At 42.0% G+C, this 19,114-nt stretch overlaps 1 protein-coding gene across 1 annotated transcript in view; it reads left to right on the top strand.

Moving 5' to 3' along the window:
• Nucleotides 1-19,114, top strand: part of CNGB1 (cyclic nucleotide gated channel subunit beta 1) — a 1,925,718-nt gene that overhangs the window by 136,803 nt on the left and 1,769,801 nt on the right. The window contains exon 7 of the mRNA XM_069217388.1: nucleotides 1,951-2,005. Within this exon, the coding sequence (XP_069073489.1) occupies nucleotides 1,951-2,005 (55 nt within the window). The remainder of the gene's footprint in view (nucleotides 1-1,950; nucleotides 2,006-19,114) is intronic.

Raw genomic sequence — 19,114 nt, 5'->3', positions numbered from 1 at the left:
GACTCTCCCCACTCGCCTTCCTTGCAACATCAGACCCCTGAGAGACTCATTAAAAATGTAAAAACAAAACATATTACTACTATGAACTAAGTATTTTCGGTTGTAATTCAAGCTAAGAATAGATGTATAGACAACACCAAAAAGCTCATTTTCCCAGGCGCAAGTGGCAACATCAGCATGTGTGGAGTGTTGGGTAGACTTGAGCAGTAAGTTTCCAAGACAAGACACGTCTAGGGTCAGCTCCAGGAGCATCTTCTTGATGCTGTTAAATATGCATGGAGGCTGTTCTTTGTAAATAGATGACCATTGCAGAGGTCTTCCTGCATAACAGTCATTACTGAGCTGGACAGTCCCCAGGAGGAAAATTATACCTTGAGGGATGAGGATTTCCAATAAAACACTGTGTGGGAACTTGTACAAACAAATTTCACTCTCTTCTAATTCAACAAATCTTGGAATTTTAATGGCCGTAGATGAATAGCTATGGGAAATTAGCCAGCATCAGCTGTGAACTGATCATAAATTGGGCTTGCTCTTGTTTTGAGCATTCTTTTACTGGTACTGTGCATACAAAACATGTTTTGTGCCATCAGGTTCCACTGTTCGATGTCAACTGATTGGGAGTGGGAATGTGACATCATAACTAGTTGGTATAGTAGTCCCCCACCATTTGTCGTGGCGTGTTGTGAGGGAAGAATGCCATGTCTCTGTTCTCAGTCCGTTGTGTCTGTTCTCAGTCCGGATAAGTGCTCTTTGCAGAAGTCCCCTCTTAGGCTTTGCCGTATATAGGAAATGCTGCAGTTCTCAGAATACTATGACAGCTGTGCTGATAATGAGCTCAGGGCATATTCATTGTTTAGTTTATGAACATTGTGATTACTTCCTCTTGAAAATATTTGATAATGGTAAAATGTACTAGCCAGAAATGTATGTTTCAATCCAAAATCCTTAGTTCTGTTCCTAACTCCTAACCACCAGTGCTAGTGTTTAAAAAAAACATAGGTAACGCTCACATGCATCCATCCATATACCAGGGTGGGTAACATACACAAAATCCTATGAAGGAATTAATCCACTTTCCTTTCCAAAGCAACCTCCACACCTCTACCCCACAATGTACTAGACACTTTCAGAAAAGGCTGCAAACATGAAAATCTAATTGGTCATTCAGATTAAACAGACAGTGCCACTAATTTGTATGCCTTGTACCTATGAATGCACACATACATGTGTGCTCAGAACATTTAAGACAGATGGAGGAGCATAAACAATAGTCTTTTATCATGTTATCCGTTTTGGACTAGTTGTCACTACATAAAAATATGACATTTTCTGGCCTACAGTCTTGAGTTGCAGGCATCCTACCTCATACACAGATCTTCAGTTTTTTTCAGTTCACAGCCAGTCACCTGTTGTTTTCTAAATCTGATCTGTGTGCATGTTTAGGTCTTCATCAGTTTCCAGATCCATATATCCACATGGCAAAACAACATTTCTATAACCTTCCAAGAAACATGACACTTTTTTGTCACTCATTTCCCTTTTTTGGTTGTGATTGGCTTTCTGGGGCTGCATTTACCCAATGATTATGGAAGCAAAGAGCATTGCATGTTGAAAATTCTTGGTAGTGCAGCTAGGATTGATTGCCTTACATTGCAGACAAATCTCTGTTGCCCCTCTTTCGAGAAGCTTTAATACTTGGACCTAAAGACTTCTTATCCCTTGGGAAGTTGATTCACGTCTTTAGCTCGGCTTTGCATTGGACTGTAACCTGGAGTTTACTGAATGTCCTCTGTTTCCGGTCTGGAGAGTAGTCCAGGTGACATTCACAACTAGTTACTAAAGAGAGTGTAGTGTTGAAGCCCAGTTTTGCACTATCACTAAACCATTCCACTGCTGAGATCCTCTGTTTCACTCATATGACTTCTGTTTCTCTTTTTGGTGCTGCAGCAAAGAAAGCAGGGAACATCTCAAGCCAAGGACAGGGGTCATCTTCAGCGGACAGGTGAGTTCTTCTTTCTGTCTGTCCTATTACTCGGTACACCACCACTCCTACTTGACTTTTCAACGTTATGCTCACATAGCTGTCTGCTGTCCTAGGGGTGTCCCAGATTTATTAATAACCTACATGTTCCTAACAATGATTTTCAATGTCATTAAAGCAAATTAAACTACATTAAATATTCCTTACATTAATACAATGAAATTATTATATATATATATATATATATATATATATATATATATATATATATATATATATATATATATATATATGTATATATATATATATTATTACTATCAAGTTTGTATTTCTACAATGCAGTTATCCTCTGACTTAAACGGGTATGATATTATTATATAGAATCTATAAAACTGTCCCAGGCCAATACAATTCATCATGCAATAAAAACAAGGCTCAATGAAAGAACATTAGGTTGTGCTGAGTCTTATGCTGCTTTCGTGATAGGTGGGAACTCTCCGCTCACCTAAACTCTGAAGGAAATAAAAGAAAGTTGTTTCTCTGAAACTCTCCCCTCTTCTCTTACTTGAGCTCTAGGGTTTATTTTGTCACATTATTCTATCACTTTGTTGTCCCATGCTTGGTTTCCCTGCTATCTTCCCTGTTTGATAATGCCTGTCCTCTCTTATTTAGCCTTTTCATGACTTTATTCTTATTGACTCTCTCTCCCCATTAGTGTATTCCTGTAGTCCCTCTCTTTCACATTCTCTGTGAAACAAACTAGCTTTCACTTTGCTGTTTTTCTCTCTTCTTTCTCTTGTCCTCCCTTCACTTTTGTTAGTTTACTCAGTCTTTATTTCTGATGAATACTTCTAATCACAAATTCCTTACCTTTAGAATATCCCAAGCAAAAATGGAGCCAGCAAGCTTTCACAGCAGTGCACCCAGGCACCGGCAGGTGGCGCCTTGCGTATCTGCACTGAATCCATCCTACTCTGGAAGTGGCAGAGCAGAACTGCATAGAAGTGCCAGCCCTAAGCGCTGATGTCAGTTCTTTCTTCTGTGGCTTTAACCTGGATCTAATCTATGATTCCTCTTTTCTTCATTGGTTTGATGAGATTTTTTTCTCAAAAAGCCTTGAACCAGTGTGCAAGGGAACTGTATCACCTGCTACTAAAACTGCAGGATTTAAACCCTTTCGGGAGAGTTGACAGAAAATGTCTCTGACAGACCTGCACAAAGTATGCCTTTGGTGTTTGGGCTCTGGACAAGACTTTTAAGTTTTGTGCAGAATGTGCCCTCCTTGTTGTAGTTGAAGTCTTTGGGTAAGTCCAAATCGAAGTCAAACAGGAAACATAGGAAATCCAAGTGGAACTGATCCCCTTTCTGCATCTACAAAGTGGTTGTGAGAGAGTCAGTGTGACACTCGGTCTTTCTCCCTTTCCACTGAGGTGCCGATTACACAATAGCTCCCGATGCACGCCGGGTCTTCAGCAACATTGCAACAAATTGAGGCCGATAGGGTTCTGCAGCAGCTCTGGTGCCAACATCCATTCCAATGCCAAAATCTCTACTGATCCCTTCAACTTTGAAGCCCACCCGACACTGCAAGCACTTGAAGAGTACCCTCTGCCAATACTGGTTTCTGACTCTGAGCCAAGCTCTTCACAGCCTCAGTCCCAAATCCACTTTGAGGAACCCAGTCCTCATTCAGTTAGATTCAGATACAACACTGCCTCTACAGTGGAGCTGTTTTTAGGTGCTCCCCCAACATTCTGGGTCAGAATCTGATCAGAGTCAGACAGCCTTCGGAAGTGACAATAGTGATGTTGGGGATGAATAGCATTGTTCTTATGAAGAAGAAAATCTCTACGTGGACTTTCAGGAGGCTATTGTGGTGGATACATCCCTGATGCTGAGCTGATTTCACCCACCCTCCCCCCAGACCTTCAACGGAGAAAAATGCTTCCTTTGCTGTGACGATTAGATGTGAAGTGAGATTTAGGACCTACAACGCCCTTCCGTTGGGGTAAAGGTTAATGTCTTAACGTGTGTTACAGCCTGGGCACTCCTCTTCTCAGCCTTTCCTACCATTCAAAAAAGACCTTACTGACACATTGATGGCCATTTGCTTGAAGCCTTGTTCTTGCCTTCCAGTAAACAGGTGACCAGCACCAGGCAACTTCAGTTTTCTGATATTAGAACCCAACACCCTGATGGGCAAGTTTCCACCAGCAAGGTGAACACCCAATTTATTCCCCACGACCCTCTCCCCCACCCACAAACCCCCCCAGAGTGGGAGTTATTTGTGAAATGGATGTTCTCATCTGCCAGCCTAGCCTTGAGGTCTGTCGATGCCAGTTGCCTTCTTGGCCAATATACTCACGCCCCCAGGGACATGGTTTGTCAGTATCTCTGAAGGCTTGCAGGCCTCCCTGGCTTAAACAATTCAGGATGGTCATGATACAGCCAAATATACCATTATGGCCTGGATGGTGAAAATTGCTTGGGTTGGCCAGTTGGAACTAGTGTGTTGCTCTGCCTCTGTGCTTGGATGACATATATTGGCTTCTCTGAGGATGTCCTGGTGGATCCCTTTCACCTTTTGATGGATCTTGTCTGTTTGGCGAGAAAGCAGATTTGGCTTTTAATTCTATATGGTAAGCTGAGCCACAGGGTATTCCTTGGGCCTTTTGATGCCTGCCAGGCAGTTTGACTAGCAATTTCATCCCTTTCATGGTAACTGTAGTTGGATGGCATACAGGCATTGGCAGGTCCCCTTGCCCCCCCCCCCCAACAACAGTCAACCTGGTCCTTTCGGGGTCAGGGACGAGGTTCGGTCAGTCAACATGCAGGGCACCAGGGACAGCTATCCTCCAAGTCCCCCAAACCTGTGGCATCTGCCTCCAAGCTTCTTTAGCTTACTCTTAATCGGAGAAGTGTGGCACAATGGTTAGAGCAGCAGGCCCTGACGCAGGGATCTGGTCTGGGACCAGGGTTCAATTCCCACCACGGGGGGTCTTGGGCTCAATTCCCTTGGACCATATAATTCTCACCTCAGTGCCTAATCTAATTAATGGGTCCCACTCTGTAACTCTGGGCAATAGATTGCTTAATCTCCACAACGGCCCTCACAGTGCTTGGATGCTTGGCTTCACCCTGGGGCTGTCCGGGAGTGGCCACCTCACAGGGAAAAGCCAGGAGGGGTTCCACAGCGGTATGCGTACAGCGCCTACCCTAACGGGTGAGAAGTGTGCTATACAAGTGCAAAGTTTACAGTTTACCAGACCACCCTGTAGGAGGCTGGATCCAGCACTTTCTCCCAGGGTGGCGAAGGATCATGTGCAACAGAAGGGTCCTTCAGATCTTTCAACCCTTCAGTTTCTTTCTGACTCAACGCACCTTCCACCTACATCAGAGCACCTTTCAGAAGGGCATCTACCCATGTTGTTCCAGAAGGTGCAAGTTCTCTTTTTCAAAGTGGCCATATAGAGCGTACAGGCCTCGAAATATGTATTGGCTATTTCCTTGTGGAGAAAAGGATGGATACCTTTGTCAGGACAGAGGTAAGGGTGGAGTATGTAGCTGCGGTGCATTTAGGAGCACACTGTCTCAAATGTTCTACTAAAGCATGGTGTGGTAGCACACTGTAATTTTCAGACAACACATTTTCCATTGCACATACCACTAAATTTACACACGCATACAGTTTACTGATATACATATAAAATATAGCATAGTACACAAACGATAATGTGTCGAAAAGGGTTTCAGAGAATAGTTGTCATTTGTGCATCACCAAATAAGTGTATTAAAATCAGTTTCCGTCACACTTCAGGATTAGAACAAAAAAAGCTTCATTTCTGCTTTCCTATTAATTTTGAATTGTTTACAGTTCTTTTATTTCATGTATTTAAATGTTGTTGCTAGACAGAAACAACAACATCCTACAGCCCAGCAAGATTGTCACCTAGTTCATGTTACAAAACCCTGTCACTTTGAAATAAGAGGAAGTAAAGTAAACACCAGTCTCCACGTTTGAAGATTAGGCATCAATTTGCCAGAATAATGGACTGACATTTTACCTCTGTCTTTGAACGCAGACCAATGTGGCAAGATAAAACAAAATGTATAGTCCCCTTTGATGCTTTTACCTTCTGAACTGTTGCATGGTTATTGTGGGGTGCTGCAGCACCCTTACTTTCAGTTCCTATGCCCCAATGTAAATATTTGTGTTATTCTTTGGTTGCAGCTCGTCTCTGTATCCTGACTGGGGGATGGTCACAAGTAATGCACCGGCTGAAATAGTGGGGTTTTACTCAATTGAACCAGATTGGTGGGGGATTTTCTGTGATTCCGCTCAGTGGTGTAACGCAAAATGATATCCCCGCCTCCTGCAGAAAGTGGTGAGGGCTCTTGAGTCCTCTATGTACATGGATAATCATTGGCATTGTGCTAAATGGAGGTCCTTGGAGAGTCGAGGGTCCCGTGCGCTGCAGTTGCCTCCACGGTGCCCCATTCTCACCTAAAATAATCTTCAACAGCAGATTAGACGGCAGGAGTTTGAACTGCGCCTCTGCCCTCCCAAAGAGCGCAGCGGATCGTGGACTGGCATCAAATACAGTTACAGGCTCAACTCTTCTCAGGAGTGCCAGCTATCGTGTTTTGTTGCTAATTCGTATTAAAGTGATCTGTTCTCCCTGAGAGGTGCTCATTTCTTTAAACTTTTTGAAAACAGCCGCTCTTGGACTGAGCATATGGCAACATAATGTCATGTGCTATTTGTAAAGCATGAAGTAACACCTACAAATTGACCCCCATGTTATTATTAGCCAGAAACTGCATTTTTTATATCTAGAGCCAAGTCACAAAGGCATTTCAGAGTAGGTAAAGCAGTACTCCTTTAGTATTCTTTTATATACTCTTACATGTCTTGGTGAATTGGCCCCAAACGTCTAACATGGGAATATTCAGAGGGCGTATTGAAGGTAGGAAATCCTTGAAGCTGTGGCTGAACTTTGAATGAAATCCAGGCACGACCCCACATTTGACATTTGTGCGAGATCTCTTCCTGAGAAGCTATTTCCTTAACATGAATGTCGGTCCTTCTGTGCTAGCCCTTCTAATAAAATGGGGGGGTGGGGGGGAGAGTTATGCTATGAAAGTCAAGATGTCGTATTGAGGCTGGACTTTCAGTAGGACATGTTTTTTGTTCTCTTGTAAATTTAACAGCATTCGGACGTGTTTACTTCTCTGATGTTTGTAAAAAATGGCCTGAATAATGAGCTTCCCGGTGTCCCGTTCCTTAGTATCACACAAAATAAAATCCAACACCGATGTGGTTACTTTTTATTTTGTGTGGTGTTTATCGCCTATTACAAGAGTTCCCTGCAAGGTTCAGCACAGCATGGGGATTTTGGTGCTTCGTATTTTCCAAACATATTTCTAATGGTTAATGTTGACAGGTGTGACCTGCCGAAATGTATCCGGGGAGTGCGGATTCGATCAGTCCCAGTACTCACCGAGTGCGATAACTTCTTATTCCGATAGTTACCGCGCATATCGGAATTATATAGGGCAACTGAATGAGGCCCAACTTTAGTTCGACGCATCGATTTTGTAATGCGTGTTGTTTACTTTGTGGGCACACCGGAAACTATTCTGGCAGTGGTGCTTAGTAGAATTGCAAGGGTTGTAAATGTGTAAATCGGTTTAATGTTATTTTAGTTTTTGTTTTATAAATTGTTCCTAGGGTCTACAAATCCTGATAAACCTACTTTAATAGTTTTTGTATAAGATTGCTACAGTTAACAGGCCTCGTATTCAGATGTTCGCTTCTTCCCCCTTCCTAAAGTTTTTTAAAGACCATTTTCCAGGTTCGTTAAGCCTGACATAAATACAGTGCATACAATTTACTGATATGAAGACTGTTTCAGATGCATCTTGCAAGGTGAGAGACTCTGACCTTGCCCAAGGATGTTGACAGAGGTCCTTCAGTGCACCGTTTGGTCACATATTTTGGATAATGCTCTTGTAACGCACGGTAACATTGCGGCAAACGTCGCAGGTTCTACAGACAAGTCTGCAGTAGAACTAAAGACTTATTCCAGTTTATCCGTGTTTGCCCCAGTACCCAGGAAAGTTGGTTGCAGGTGGCAGCAAATATGTGCACGTGCCCTTCAGAACATTTTGTGCTCAGTACAAATTACAAGATTCACAGCAGCCAAATATATTGAGCCTCAAGAAAAGTAACGCCTCTTTGATAAGTGTCCTCCACTGAAAAACTGAAAATCAAAAACCTATGCCAAGATAATTAACACCAGTTCTAAAGGGTGCCAACCACAATGCCCTTCATGTTTCCTGTGCCAGTTAAAAGTGTTTCCTGTGCCAGTTAAAAGTTTATCAAAGCGTGTTGCCTGAAGACAAAACGCCATCAGGACTGATACCATATTTATCAGTGTACTGTCAAAATAGTCACCAGTGTTGGTTAAACATTTCAGAGTACCGCCAGCTAAGTTTTAATATGCTTTTAAAATATTGTCGGGCGCTAAAAATTCATGTGATGATCGTTGTGTCAGTCTGTGAAGGTGCCAATCCAGGTATGCCAGAGCAGTGCTCAATATGGCAGTCAGGCAGGGTCATCACTGTTCTCAGTAGGCCCTGGTTGCTCATGATGCCAGCCCCCCCCTTTGTGGTGGGGTTGGGGGTGTATGGTATGGTCAGTGCTGAGGATGACAGGGTAGAATGTTAGAAAAGATGTAGGTCACATATTACTCTAGAGTCATTGGGCCAAATACACAAAGCCATTTAGTAGTTGCAAACCCTGCGATTCAATAAATCACAGTGTTTGTGACCGCTAAATGACTTTTTGAATGCACTAAACCCATTTTGCAATTTAGTAATAGATTACTGAATCACAAAATGGGCTTAGAAAATTAAAACAAATTGCAATTTGGAAGGGATATGTTTAGAGCGTCCCTTCCAAATGGTGATTCCCAATGCTATGTATGAATGGTTTGTGATCGGAATTTCGGTTGCAAACCATTGTTATGTTACCAACTCCTCAAAAGAGGTGGTGACCCATTGACAAAGGAGATGGGGCGTCCTTGGGTCCCCTTCTCCTTTGTGAATGTAAAAAAAAATGTTTGTTTGGGGGTGTGCAGTGGCCCAGAGGACCACTGGCTATCCTTGAAGGTTTATGAAAAAATATTTTTTATTAACTGGAAATCTGTTTCCTTTAAAGAAAACAGGCTGCATAAGAAAAAAATAATTTAAATGCGATTGCAGGCATGGTGGCTTGCTGACTTCAGAAGACCATCCATGTGATTGTATTCAGTGGGAATAAGTAGCAGTTTTCAAACTTCCTCATGAATAGAAATAAGGTAGGCTGAATTGCAACCCAATCTGAATCGTGATTTTGTGAACTGACCTACTAGTACATAGGTCGGTTTGCAAAATCAGAATAGTTAAGTAAAAAGTCAGTACGCAATTTGTGACTTCTTTTTGGGAATCAATTCTTAGTATATCTGGCCCATTCATCTTACAGGCTAGGGCTTCAGACAGTAGACTTATCCATCACACTATATATACTGGTGTGATATTCAAGTACGCAAAGCATACATTGACCTGGGGTGCCAATATTAATCATCAGTATCTAAATCAAACATTAACAAGCCCTTTTTAATACCACATTTCCCTAATTTGATCCTATTTCTCCTCCAGGAGACCTTGCTAAGAACCCCAACTCCACTTGAGCAACTAGTGGTGAAACCACTTTATCTCCATGGCTTTGGTTTTCTTAACTACCAAGGTTGGTAGCACTTGGAAACAGGCTGGCACCAGATATGTCCAAACATAAGCTACTGAATCAAATCTGTGCGTGTTATATGTGCTATAATTGCAGCTTGTCTAAGAATGTTGTCAAATGGGACCAAAGGCCAGTTTCATCCTAGGATTTGTGAGTCCGACAGTTTGAATCTCAGCTTTACCTCAGCACAACTCTGGTATTCCTATCGCTCCAATTCTAGTTGATAATGTTTGCTTAAGTAGTGAGGCTTCCTGTCTTCTGATGTCATGAGAGCTACTGTTCTTTGAATGTTTGCAAGAGACATACATAGCTCTAAGTAGTGAGCCACGAACCAAAGCAAGGAATGCACAAAGCAGTACTTCAATAACCCTCCTTTGTCCTATGTCTGTCTCTCAATTTGCAGTTAACCCTATTGAAAGCTCTGAAAATAAAATATGAAGTCTGCTGTTAGCCATGCATAGGTCATAGTGATGTTCCCTGGCCTGGCTAAACCTAATCCTGATGAGACCTGCCCTTCCAGTAGACCAGACAAAAAAACTGATTTTCCCACTTGACCAACTTGTGTAATCTTTGACCAACCACCACCCTGCCCTCCTCATCAGCTTACCATTGACATCACTTTTGTTCTAAACTGCAGCCTTCCTCCTGGTGTTACTCCCCAGGTACAACTGTGCATTAGCATACGGGCACATAGTCTGTTTACAGGATGCAGGTGAAAGCTTGCTGCTTTCTGACAGGCCCCTAAACTCCGAATGCTTTACCTTTGTTGGATGCAGGGAGGAGGCCCCTGGAGCAAGTATCACATTTGGCTGTGTCAGTGTTTGGCATCATGACTGAATGGTAAACCTTCCAGACCAACTTCCAGGGATGGATGGCTGGATAGATTAAGTGACTCTCTGCATATTCAGCCTTGAAAGTAGCCTTCTGGTGGGGGCCTCATAAAAAAAATCCCAGGCTATCTGGCTGCCGAAACCAGCCTCAGAAGGAAGGGGCAAGCAGGTCAATATTAGTTGTTCTTTGATTGTACCTCCACTCTAGTATTTTATTTAGTTTGAAGTTCTTTAATAATCAGTGAATCCTCTAATCCTTTGACTGTAACTGGGAAACCTATCAAGTGAAACAGCAGGACCAGAGACAAGTGTGGAATTAAACAGCCAGGTCTTGAAGCATTTTAAGGCCAAACCATGTGTGGACAGTGTATTCACCCGTGTTCCACAAAGTGGAGCCGCCAGTGGCAAAGGATCTCCCACCGAATGAGATCTGGCAATTTGGGTCTAGATCGCATCCATTGTTGATGGAATTTGTCTAAGGAGCACCTTGATGCTAGAGGTCTCCGGTCATAGGGCAAAAGAGTAAAAATGAACACGTTGATACTGTCCTTGAACAAATTGCTTCAAACAAATCACTTACTTTGGAACAACCAGAAAAAAACATTTTAGGATCAACTTGAAGTTGTGCCACGCTTAACGTGTCTGACTCCCTTCTATAGCTCCAGCCTCTTCTGAGCTGAGCCTTACATAACCGTAATAATCTGTTACCCTATGTGCTTCTAAATCGCACAGGATCCTCCTCTTTTTCCCCAGTCAAAACAATATATAATAATTTAAGTTATGGGTTTTATTCTTAAAAAACACAACATTGCGTTTGTGCCATTATTGTAATATGCTGTTCAAGGCCGTGATCTTTCTTGAAATTGTCACTTCCTTGCATATATGTCTTCTGATAAACTGAAAAGCATTATTGTGAAATAGTTTGTAGTATATCTTTTGGAGAGTGTACCCTGCAGTCACACTAAAAATGTGTTAATTTGCTTGCAATATTTAACATATTACAGAATAATTGTGAGAAATAAGGTTTTTGCTTTGGGGCCCCAAATAAATTATTTTCCCTTGAGGGGCACTGCATTAAAAAAGTTGCTACATGATAGAGTAGTTCCAGAAATTAGGGTTAGATGTGAAACGATCCCTCCACCCCCACTGGATGTGAAAGGCCTCAATTACCTATCAAGCATCATACCTTGCATTCAGCTGTGCTTTTTAGGAGGTGAGGATGAACAATAATTTCTGAGTATTTTCGTTTCAGTTCTGTGATGATTGACTGTTTTTTCAGTGTAGGATCTCTTGTGAGAGCAACCTCGAAAGCCCTGTGGCTGTTGAGGTTTGTTGGATTGAACAGATGTGATTAAGTATCATCATGGGCCTTTATGGATAGGACTGCCCTTCCCACTTAGGGCAACTTTAGCAACACAAAAAGATGATGGGTGGAGTGCTGAAACTTTTCAAACACTCACCCCCAGTCACAGATCTGGGTTTAATCCATTGTTCTTTTGCTCACCATGCCACCCCAGTTTGGACCTAGCCATATGCAAATCAGTCTTGACCCTGTTCCGCATGGGAACAGTCCAACCCGAACTGCCAGGCCAGGTCCTCCCTGCTCTTGCCTGACGAGGCAGCCGTCGGTCTCTCATTTTTTCACGCGCCTCCTTCTCTGGTACTTGGAGATCTAGCCTCTGGGGTCCCCTGCATCAATCCTCCTGAGCACCGGTACGGCGACTGCTGCAATCTCGTCTTCCGCATAGACTGGGACCCTCATTATGCCATGCAACAAGCTTGGTAAGGAGACCCCTATGTCCTTTATATGGCATAAACTTTCAAAAATGGAAACTGAGAAACTTGAAGAGGCCTTGTACTCCCGGGACAGCCTCCCCTGCACCGATGAACATCACACAGGATATCCTAACATGCTTCCTTCAGGAAATTCGCGCAGAAATATGATCGCTCACGGAAGATCTCAAATAATGCATTAAAAATGCCTGCCGTGAAGTGACAGTTAAGTTGCAATAAGTCCCTGGGCTCTTCACCCATCAATGTACACAGCTGGTATCTGTTCGCTTACCTTATTTGAAACGCTGGTGCTTACCTACATGGATACGAAAGGGCTGATCTCCAATACTTATAGAGCATTCCAGCACTCTGTCCCAACAAGTTTGCAACCTTACGAGACCCAAGGACCTCAGAGATAACCAAAGAGATACCTTCAAAGCAATGGGAAATGCTATGGCAAGATCTCCCCAGACTGTTCCACAGCCTCTCCCTCAGAAACTGTGTACAAGATAATGTATCAGTGGTATGTCACCCCCTACACAGCTGGCATATATATACCTGGGTATGTCTGCACTATGCTAGAGGTGCAAAACCAGCCAGGGCGATTTCTGCCATATCTGGTAGTCTTGCTCCTTGATTGCAACTTTTTGGAAAGACGTTGTACGCCATATCAAAGGCATGGTAGGTTACCCCCTCCCATCCATGTACATCATGGCGATACTGGGGATCTTCCCTACTACATTAACTGCTCTGACACATTCGGACTAGACACCCATTAGTTACATGCTCCATGCAGCCAAACATTTCATTGCCCCAACGTGGAAACAGCCAGCCCCTCCAGCTATCGCCAAATGTTGTGTACACCTATGGCACACTCTGGCAATGGAGCAAATCTCACATGCACTATCCTACACTGAGACAAATTGCAAGAGAACCTGGAGCCCATTAAAACAATACCTCTCTAAACTGGAATATTGCTGCTTTAATCCACCAAGGTTGTGGGCTCTACAATTGTTTGGGCCCTCACTGTAATACTGCCAAAGAGCACATACCTTTCTCTCCTTACTGGCGTACTATTCGTTGATGACCTCTGCACTACTCTCTAGAGCCCCCTTCCTTACGAATCCTTTTAAAAGCACACACGAGCAAGAACACCATACCTGGTTCCCATACCCCTAATTTCGCCTCCCCCCCTACGTCTTCGCTTGTATCTTGCTCATATACATGAGAGACATATGCATAGTTATGTGATTTTGGTTTCATGCTTTTCCTGATATGCACCATTTTTTCCCAGCAACACTCAGCACCGTGCCTATTGCTGACAATATACAATTAGAGGTTTATTTCTATGACATGTGATGCAAATACTAAATGCTTTCATTTTCACTAATGTATGAAAACTAGCGTTCAGCCCATGATGTGAGATATCACTATGTAGCTGTAAAATGCTGTTAACACTATTGAAGGATCTAATAAAGAGACGTTAAAAGAAAAAACTTGAAAGGGCGACCTCCCAGATAATGGCCCACTGCTCTCAGCCCATCTTGATGATAAATACTAGTATAGAGAGTGGTCACATCCAATGGCATTAATAGATAACTGCTTTTTCAGGGGATATCATAAATCATTTTCAAAAAGCCCCCTTTGTCCTTAATGTTGGAGGGTAGGTTCTTGACGTATTCCTGTCAAAGGTAATCAGTGTATTTAAAGGAGTTTTCCAAAAGGCTATCTTTTGCCAATGTTATTGGTCTCCATGGTGGTTACAATGGATTTTTATGCATTTTGGGTATTAAGTACAAAACCCGATTTCTGGGCTGGTCATTCCTTATTCATCCTGGCTTAGTAGGCCACCATATCGCCATTCAAGTTAATCTGACTTGTACTTCACCTTTATTTGCACTATGTCATTCCGATTCCATCTGACATGGTCATCTGTGTTGTTCACCCGATGGTAAGTTTCTCTCTTGCATCCGTCTACTGGCCGAAGCACAATGTTCCCACCCTTATCAGAGTTCCTGATGACTACCTCATTCTGAGCTTGGAGCCTTTTAATCAAAGCTCTATGTTTTCTTTGATGGGATTTCATTGAAAGCTCCCTTTTGGTTGCAACAGGTTGCATCTTCTTTACTCCGTTTGCTAGCATGTCATTGAAAACAGAATCAGGAGGGGTAACTGGTAAAAAAAAGCAAGCTGATATGAACTATCATCTCAAACAATATGTTCTCTGATATTGTGTTTGCAAATAGTCATTGTTTTCCTCCATCCATATTCCCAAAACATCTTTGGACCAATGTGCCATCTTCAAGGGGGGATATACCTAAGCTCTAGATTGTAAGAAAACAACAGTTATCTGTAACTTATCATTTTCTCATTAACTGCATACCAATACAATATTACTACATCATCTACTCCACACATCTATTAACTACTTGATCTGACTTCAGTAAATGAGTCAATAAGGTGCCACGTGTCCTAAATACATTGTACGTTTCATAGTGGCATGATCATCCTTCACTTGGCTATAACACTAAATAGCATGGTTAACCAAAAGATTACATAAATAAATCTTAAATCTGGACTTCATTATTTTCCAAGCATTGATTCTAATCTAATCTAAAATTACTAAAAAAAGACTATTTAAATCACCCCCTTTCTTTCTTTTATGTCTTTGGTAGTTTTCTAAGATTTCTGCCTTCACCCATCTTGGAAAGATCAGCTAATGTGATTGTAAGAGGCAAGATATGAAATCATTTATTGTAATCAATAAGTTTAGTTTTAAGGATTTATAAAGCGCATAGTTACCATAAGGCATCCCAGCGCTAATAAGAGGGTTAAAACAGACTTCGGAAATGGAATTAAGAATGTTTAGATTTGCTTTTGCTTACACTCAAAAACCTCACTGTTAATAAATACATAGAATAATTTATCTCATAGTTATGGTACATTTGGCTTTCCTTTATGTCACTTGAAGTTCCAGGCTACACTTTTCAAATTCATAATAAGAAAAAAAGATAATATCCAAACGAGATTGATGTTCAGGTATAATCCATAATTCAACTGAGATTATCATATATTTTTGTAAATCATCAGTTGCTTCAGGGTACGAGAGTAGATACATATCTCTAAATCACACCATTCATTTTCTTAATTTAGAATTAAAAGATGGCAAGTTACTTTTAAGAAATAACTGTACATGACGATTTCGCTTGCGTCCTTAGGATAATATGACCAATATTTCAAGCCACCATAGTTCTGTTTCAAAAAGTCTTTTAATCCTGTCTCCTTTTTTCGGTTTAGATAACACATCGAACAACTGAAATTTTATTTGATATGTTCCATGTCTCATATTAAAATGTCAGGGTACATTTAATTTCTTATTCTTTATTCAAATGTCTGGGTTCTGTTCGCCCAGCTTTACTCACTCGCTTCTTGAAGTTTGCTGCACGTCTTTTTTACTCATGGAAAGTAATATATATATATATATATATCATTGGAAGTTTCCCAGTTTGCATAAGAATTTAAAAAAAGAAACGTTAGAATGCCCATAGTAGGGTGTTGTCTATGGTCTCGTTTACCTATGTTTTTGCATTAAGAACACTGCAAACGTTCCTGCATTTATTCATACTACAAACCTATATCTGTTAAACGTCTACCATTTTAATTCCTTTTTATTCTTAAAAATTTAGTCTGACGAACTTTGGAAGTCAACTTGTCCATTTTTGATGAGAGGACACTTGGAAAGAAAAGGAAGCAAGTAAAATACCCCAGGCCTGTGACTGCAAGCACTCAGCAACATCTTTAAAAAGCTCCTCCTTACAGTCTATCCTGCGGGGATTGAGGCCTGAATTTCACAGTGCAGTATACAAACAAGCATTGGCAAAGACAATAGTCCTTGCCTATGCAAGAACTATTGGCGTTGCCAAAATGTTTTAGCCATTTTGTGCACCAGTGTGGCTGCTGTTCAGCATTACTAAAAGTTAGCGGGTTAAAGGAGAGTGCGTGGTGTGTCGTAAAGTGGAGTGTTCTGGAGTGGCATAGGCTGGTGTAGAGCAAAGTTGAGGGACCTGGAGTGTCATGGAGTGGTGTAGAGTTTTGCGGAGTGGCCTGACTTAGAGAGGAGTAGAGCTGAGTAGAGTTTCAGAGTGGGGTATAGGGTTTTAGATTGGAGTGATATAGAGGATGGTGGAGTGGTGTAGAGCAGAGTGGAGTGGCATAGACGATGTTGTGTAGAGTGGTGTAGAGCAGAGTAGATTGTTGTAAAGTGGAGTGGCATAAAGTGGAGTAGTGTAGGAGAGTGAAAAGGCATACAGTGGAATAGAGTGTTGTAGAGTCGAGTGGCAGAGTAGAGGGAAGTCTCATAGGGTGTCAGAGTGGAGTAGTATAGAATAGAGTAGTGGAGTATTGTGTAGTAGAGTAGAGTGAAGTTAAGTGACATAGAGGGAGCTGAGTAAAGCATCAAAGAGTGGAATAGTGTTATAGAGTGGAGTAGAGGGTCATAGAGTGGAGTAGAGTTTAATGGGGTAGAGGGTCATAGAGTGGAGTATCGTAGAGTGTAGTGTCATAGAGTGCAGTTGAGTGGCCTAGAGTGAAGTGGCATAAAGTACAGTGGTGCAGATTAGTTGGCGTAGAGTACACTGGTTTTGAGTAAAGTGGTGTTGACTGCATTGGTGTAGAGTTCAGTGCTTTAGAGTAGAGTGGCGTAGAGCATAGTGGCATAGAGTAGAGTGGTGCAGAGTAGAGTGGCATTGGATTCAATAGATTAGAGTTGATTGTTTCAGAGTAGAGTAGAGTGAAGTGACGTAGAGTAGAGTGGTGCAGGTTAGCATGGAGTAGCACAGTGTAGGGTGCAGTGGAATAGATTGCAGTGGCCTAGAGTCGATTGTTTCAGAGTAGAATGAGGTGACGTAGAGAGGAGTGCTGCAATGTAGAGTGCAGTGGCCTAGAGTGCATTGGCATAGAGTGCATTGTTGCAGAGTGGAGTAGTGTATGTTGGAATGACAGAGTGCAGTGGTGCTTAGTGGGGGTAGAGTATACTGACATAGAGAAGAGTGGTGCATAGTAAATTAGAGTGGCTTAGAGTGAAGTGGCATAGAGTGTAGTGGTGCAGAGTAGAATGGTGTAAAGTGCTTTGGTGTAGAGTTCACTGGCATGAAGTTGTGCAGTGTAAAGTGAAGTAGAGTGCAGTAGTGTAGAGCAATGTTGTAGAGTATAGTGGCGTACAGTGCAGTGGTGCAGAATATATTGGCATGGAGCTAGAGTGCATTGTTGTAGAGTGTATTGGTTTTGAGTAAAGTGGTGTAGAGTGCATTAGTGTTGAGTGGCATAGATTGGTGCAGAGTAGAATGTAGTGGCATAGAGTAGAGTTCAGTGGAGGAGTGCAGTGTTGCAGACTAGACTGTCGTAGAGTTCATTGGCGTGGAGTGTAGTGGCACAAAGTACAGTGGTGCAGAGTCAAATAGAGTGGCGTGGAGTGACGCAGAGCATAATGGCATTGAGTGCAGTGGTGTATAATACAGTGGCATACAGTTTGTAGAGTATAGTGGCATAGATTGCATTGGTACATAGCAGATTATCGTAGAGTGCAGTGGAGTAGAGTGCATTGGTTTGAGTAAAGTGGTGTAGAGTAGAGTGCAATGGCATAGAGTAGATTGTTTCAGAGTACAGTGCAGTGGTGCACGGTAGATTACATTGTTGTAGAGTAGATTGGCACTGCGTTTAGAGTAGATTAGAGTGGTATAGAGGAGATTGGCTTAGAGAGCATTGGTGTAGAGTGGCACAGAGTAGAGGCGTGTAGAGTGCAAAGGCGTAGAGTGCATTGGTGCATAGTAAAGTACTGTTGTATAGAGTAGAGTGGTGTAGAGTAAAGAGGTATACTGTAGAGTGAAGTGGTGTAAAGTGGAGTTGTGCAGAGTAGAGTCCAGTGGCACAGTGTAGAGTGGAGTGGGGTAAAGTGAAGTATGCATGGTGTGGTAGCGTATTGCCATTATGGACAACACATCTTCAATTGAAATGACATTTACATTTGCAAAGATATAAAGTTTTACTGATAAAAGTATACAGCCCACAAAAGATAATGTATGGAAATGTCATCACCTAGTGTATAGATTTGTTTTGATTAAATTAAAATATTTGTTTCCACCACACTTTAGAATTACCAAAAATGTGCTTGATTTGTACTTTTATAATTCTGCTACATTCTCAAATATCTGCCTGCACAGTTCATTTACAGATATTTACATTTTTTGCGTGCTAGAAAAAGAATAACATTGTACAGCCTGCCTCAAGCACATCCTCAATAGCCAGAATGATTGTCACATAAAGCCTCTCACTTTGAAGTCAGAGAAAGAAAAGCAAACACCAAACTTCACTGGAAGACAGAGCCTGATATTTGATCTCTGTCTTTGAATGCACAGTAAATGTGACCAGATAAGAACAAGATTTAATGGCCTGTTTATAGAAATCGTGCACTAGTGGTAGAATGCAGTAAATGGGGTTTGGGCAACGGAACGGACAAACTCAAGGTGAACAACCTAAAACGAACAGAGGTAGCAAATAGAAAGCAAGCAAACGTGAGTTCCAAAAACAAAGGCAATGGTAAGCAATGGCCAGAATGCATTCCCAGGGAAGCTTTCCAAATGTTGCCAAGATGTTGTTAGCAAACAGACAGCTGCTCTGTCTGGTAGGTTCGACCTAAAAACATGATGGATGGAATGCTCGAATGAATCTCAGCTACCGGTAATT

This window comes from Pleurodeles waltl, chromosome 12 (genome assembly GCF_031143425.1).
Source record: "Pleurodeles waltl isolate 20211129_DDA chromosome 12, aPleWal1.hap1.20221129, whole genome shotgun sequence".
Lineage (NCBI taxonomy): Eukaryota > Metazoa > Chordata > Amphibia > Caudata > Salamandridae > Pleurodeles > Pleurodeles waltl.
Note: the sequence above shows the minus strand (reverse complement) of the source record. Positions and strands in the feature narration are given on the sequence as shown.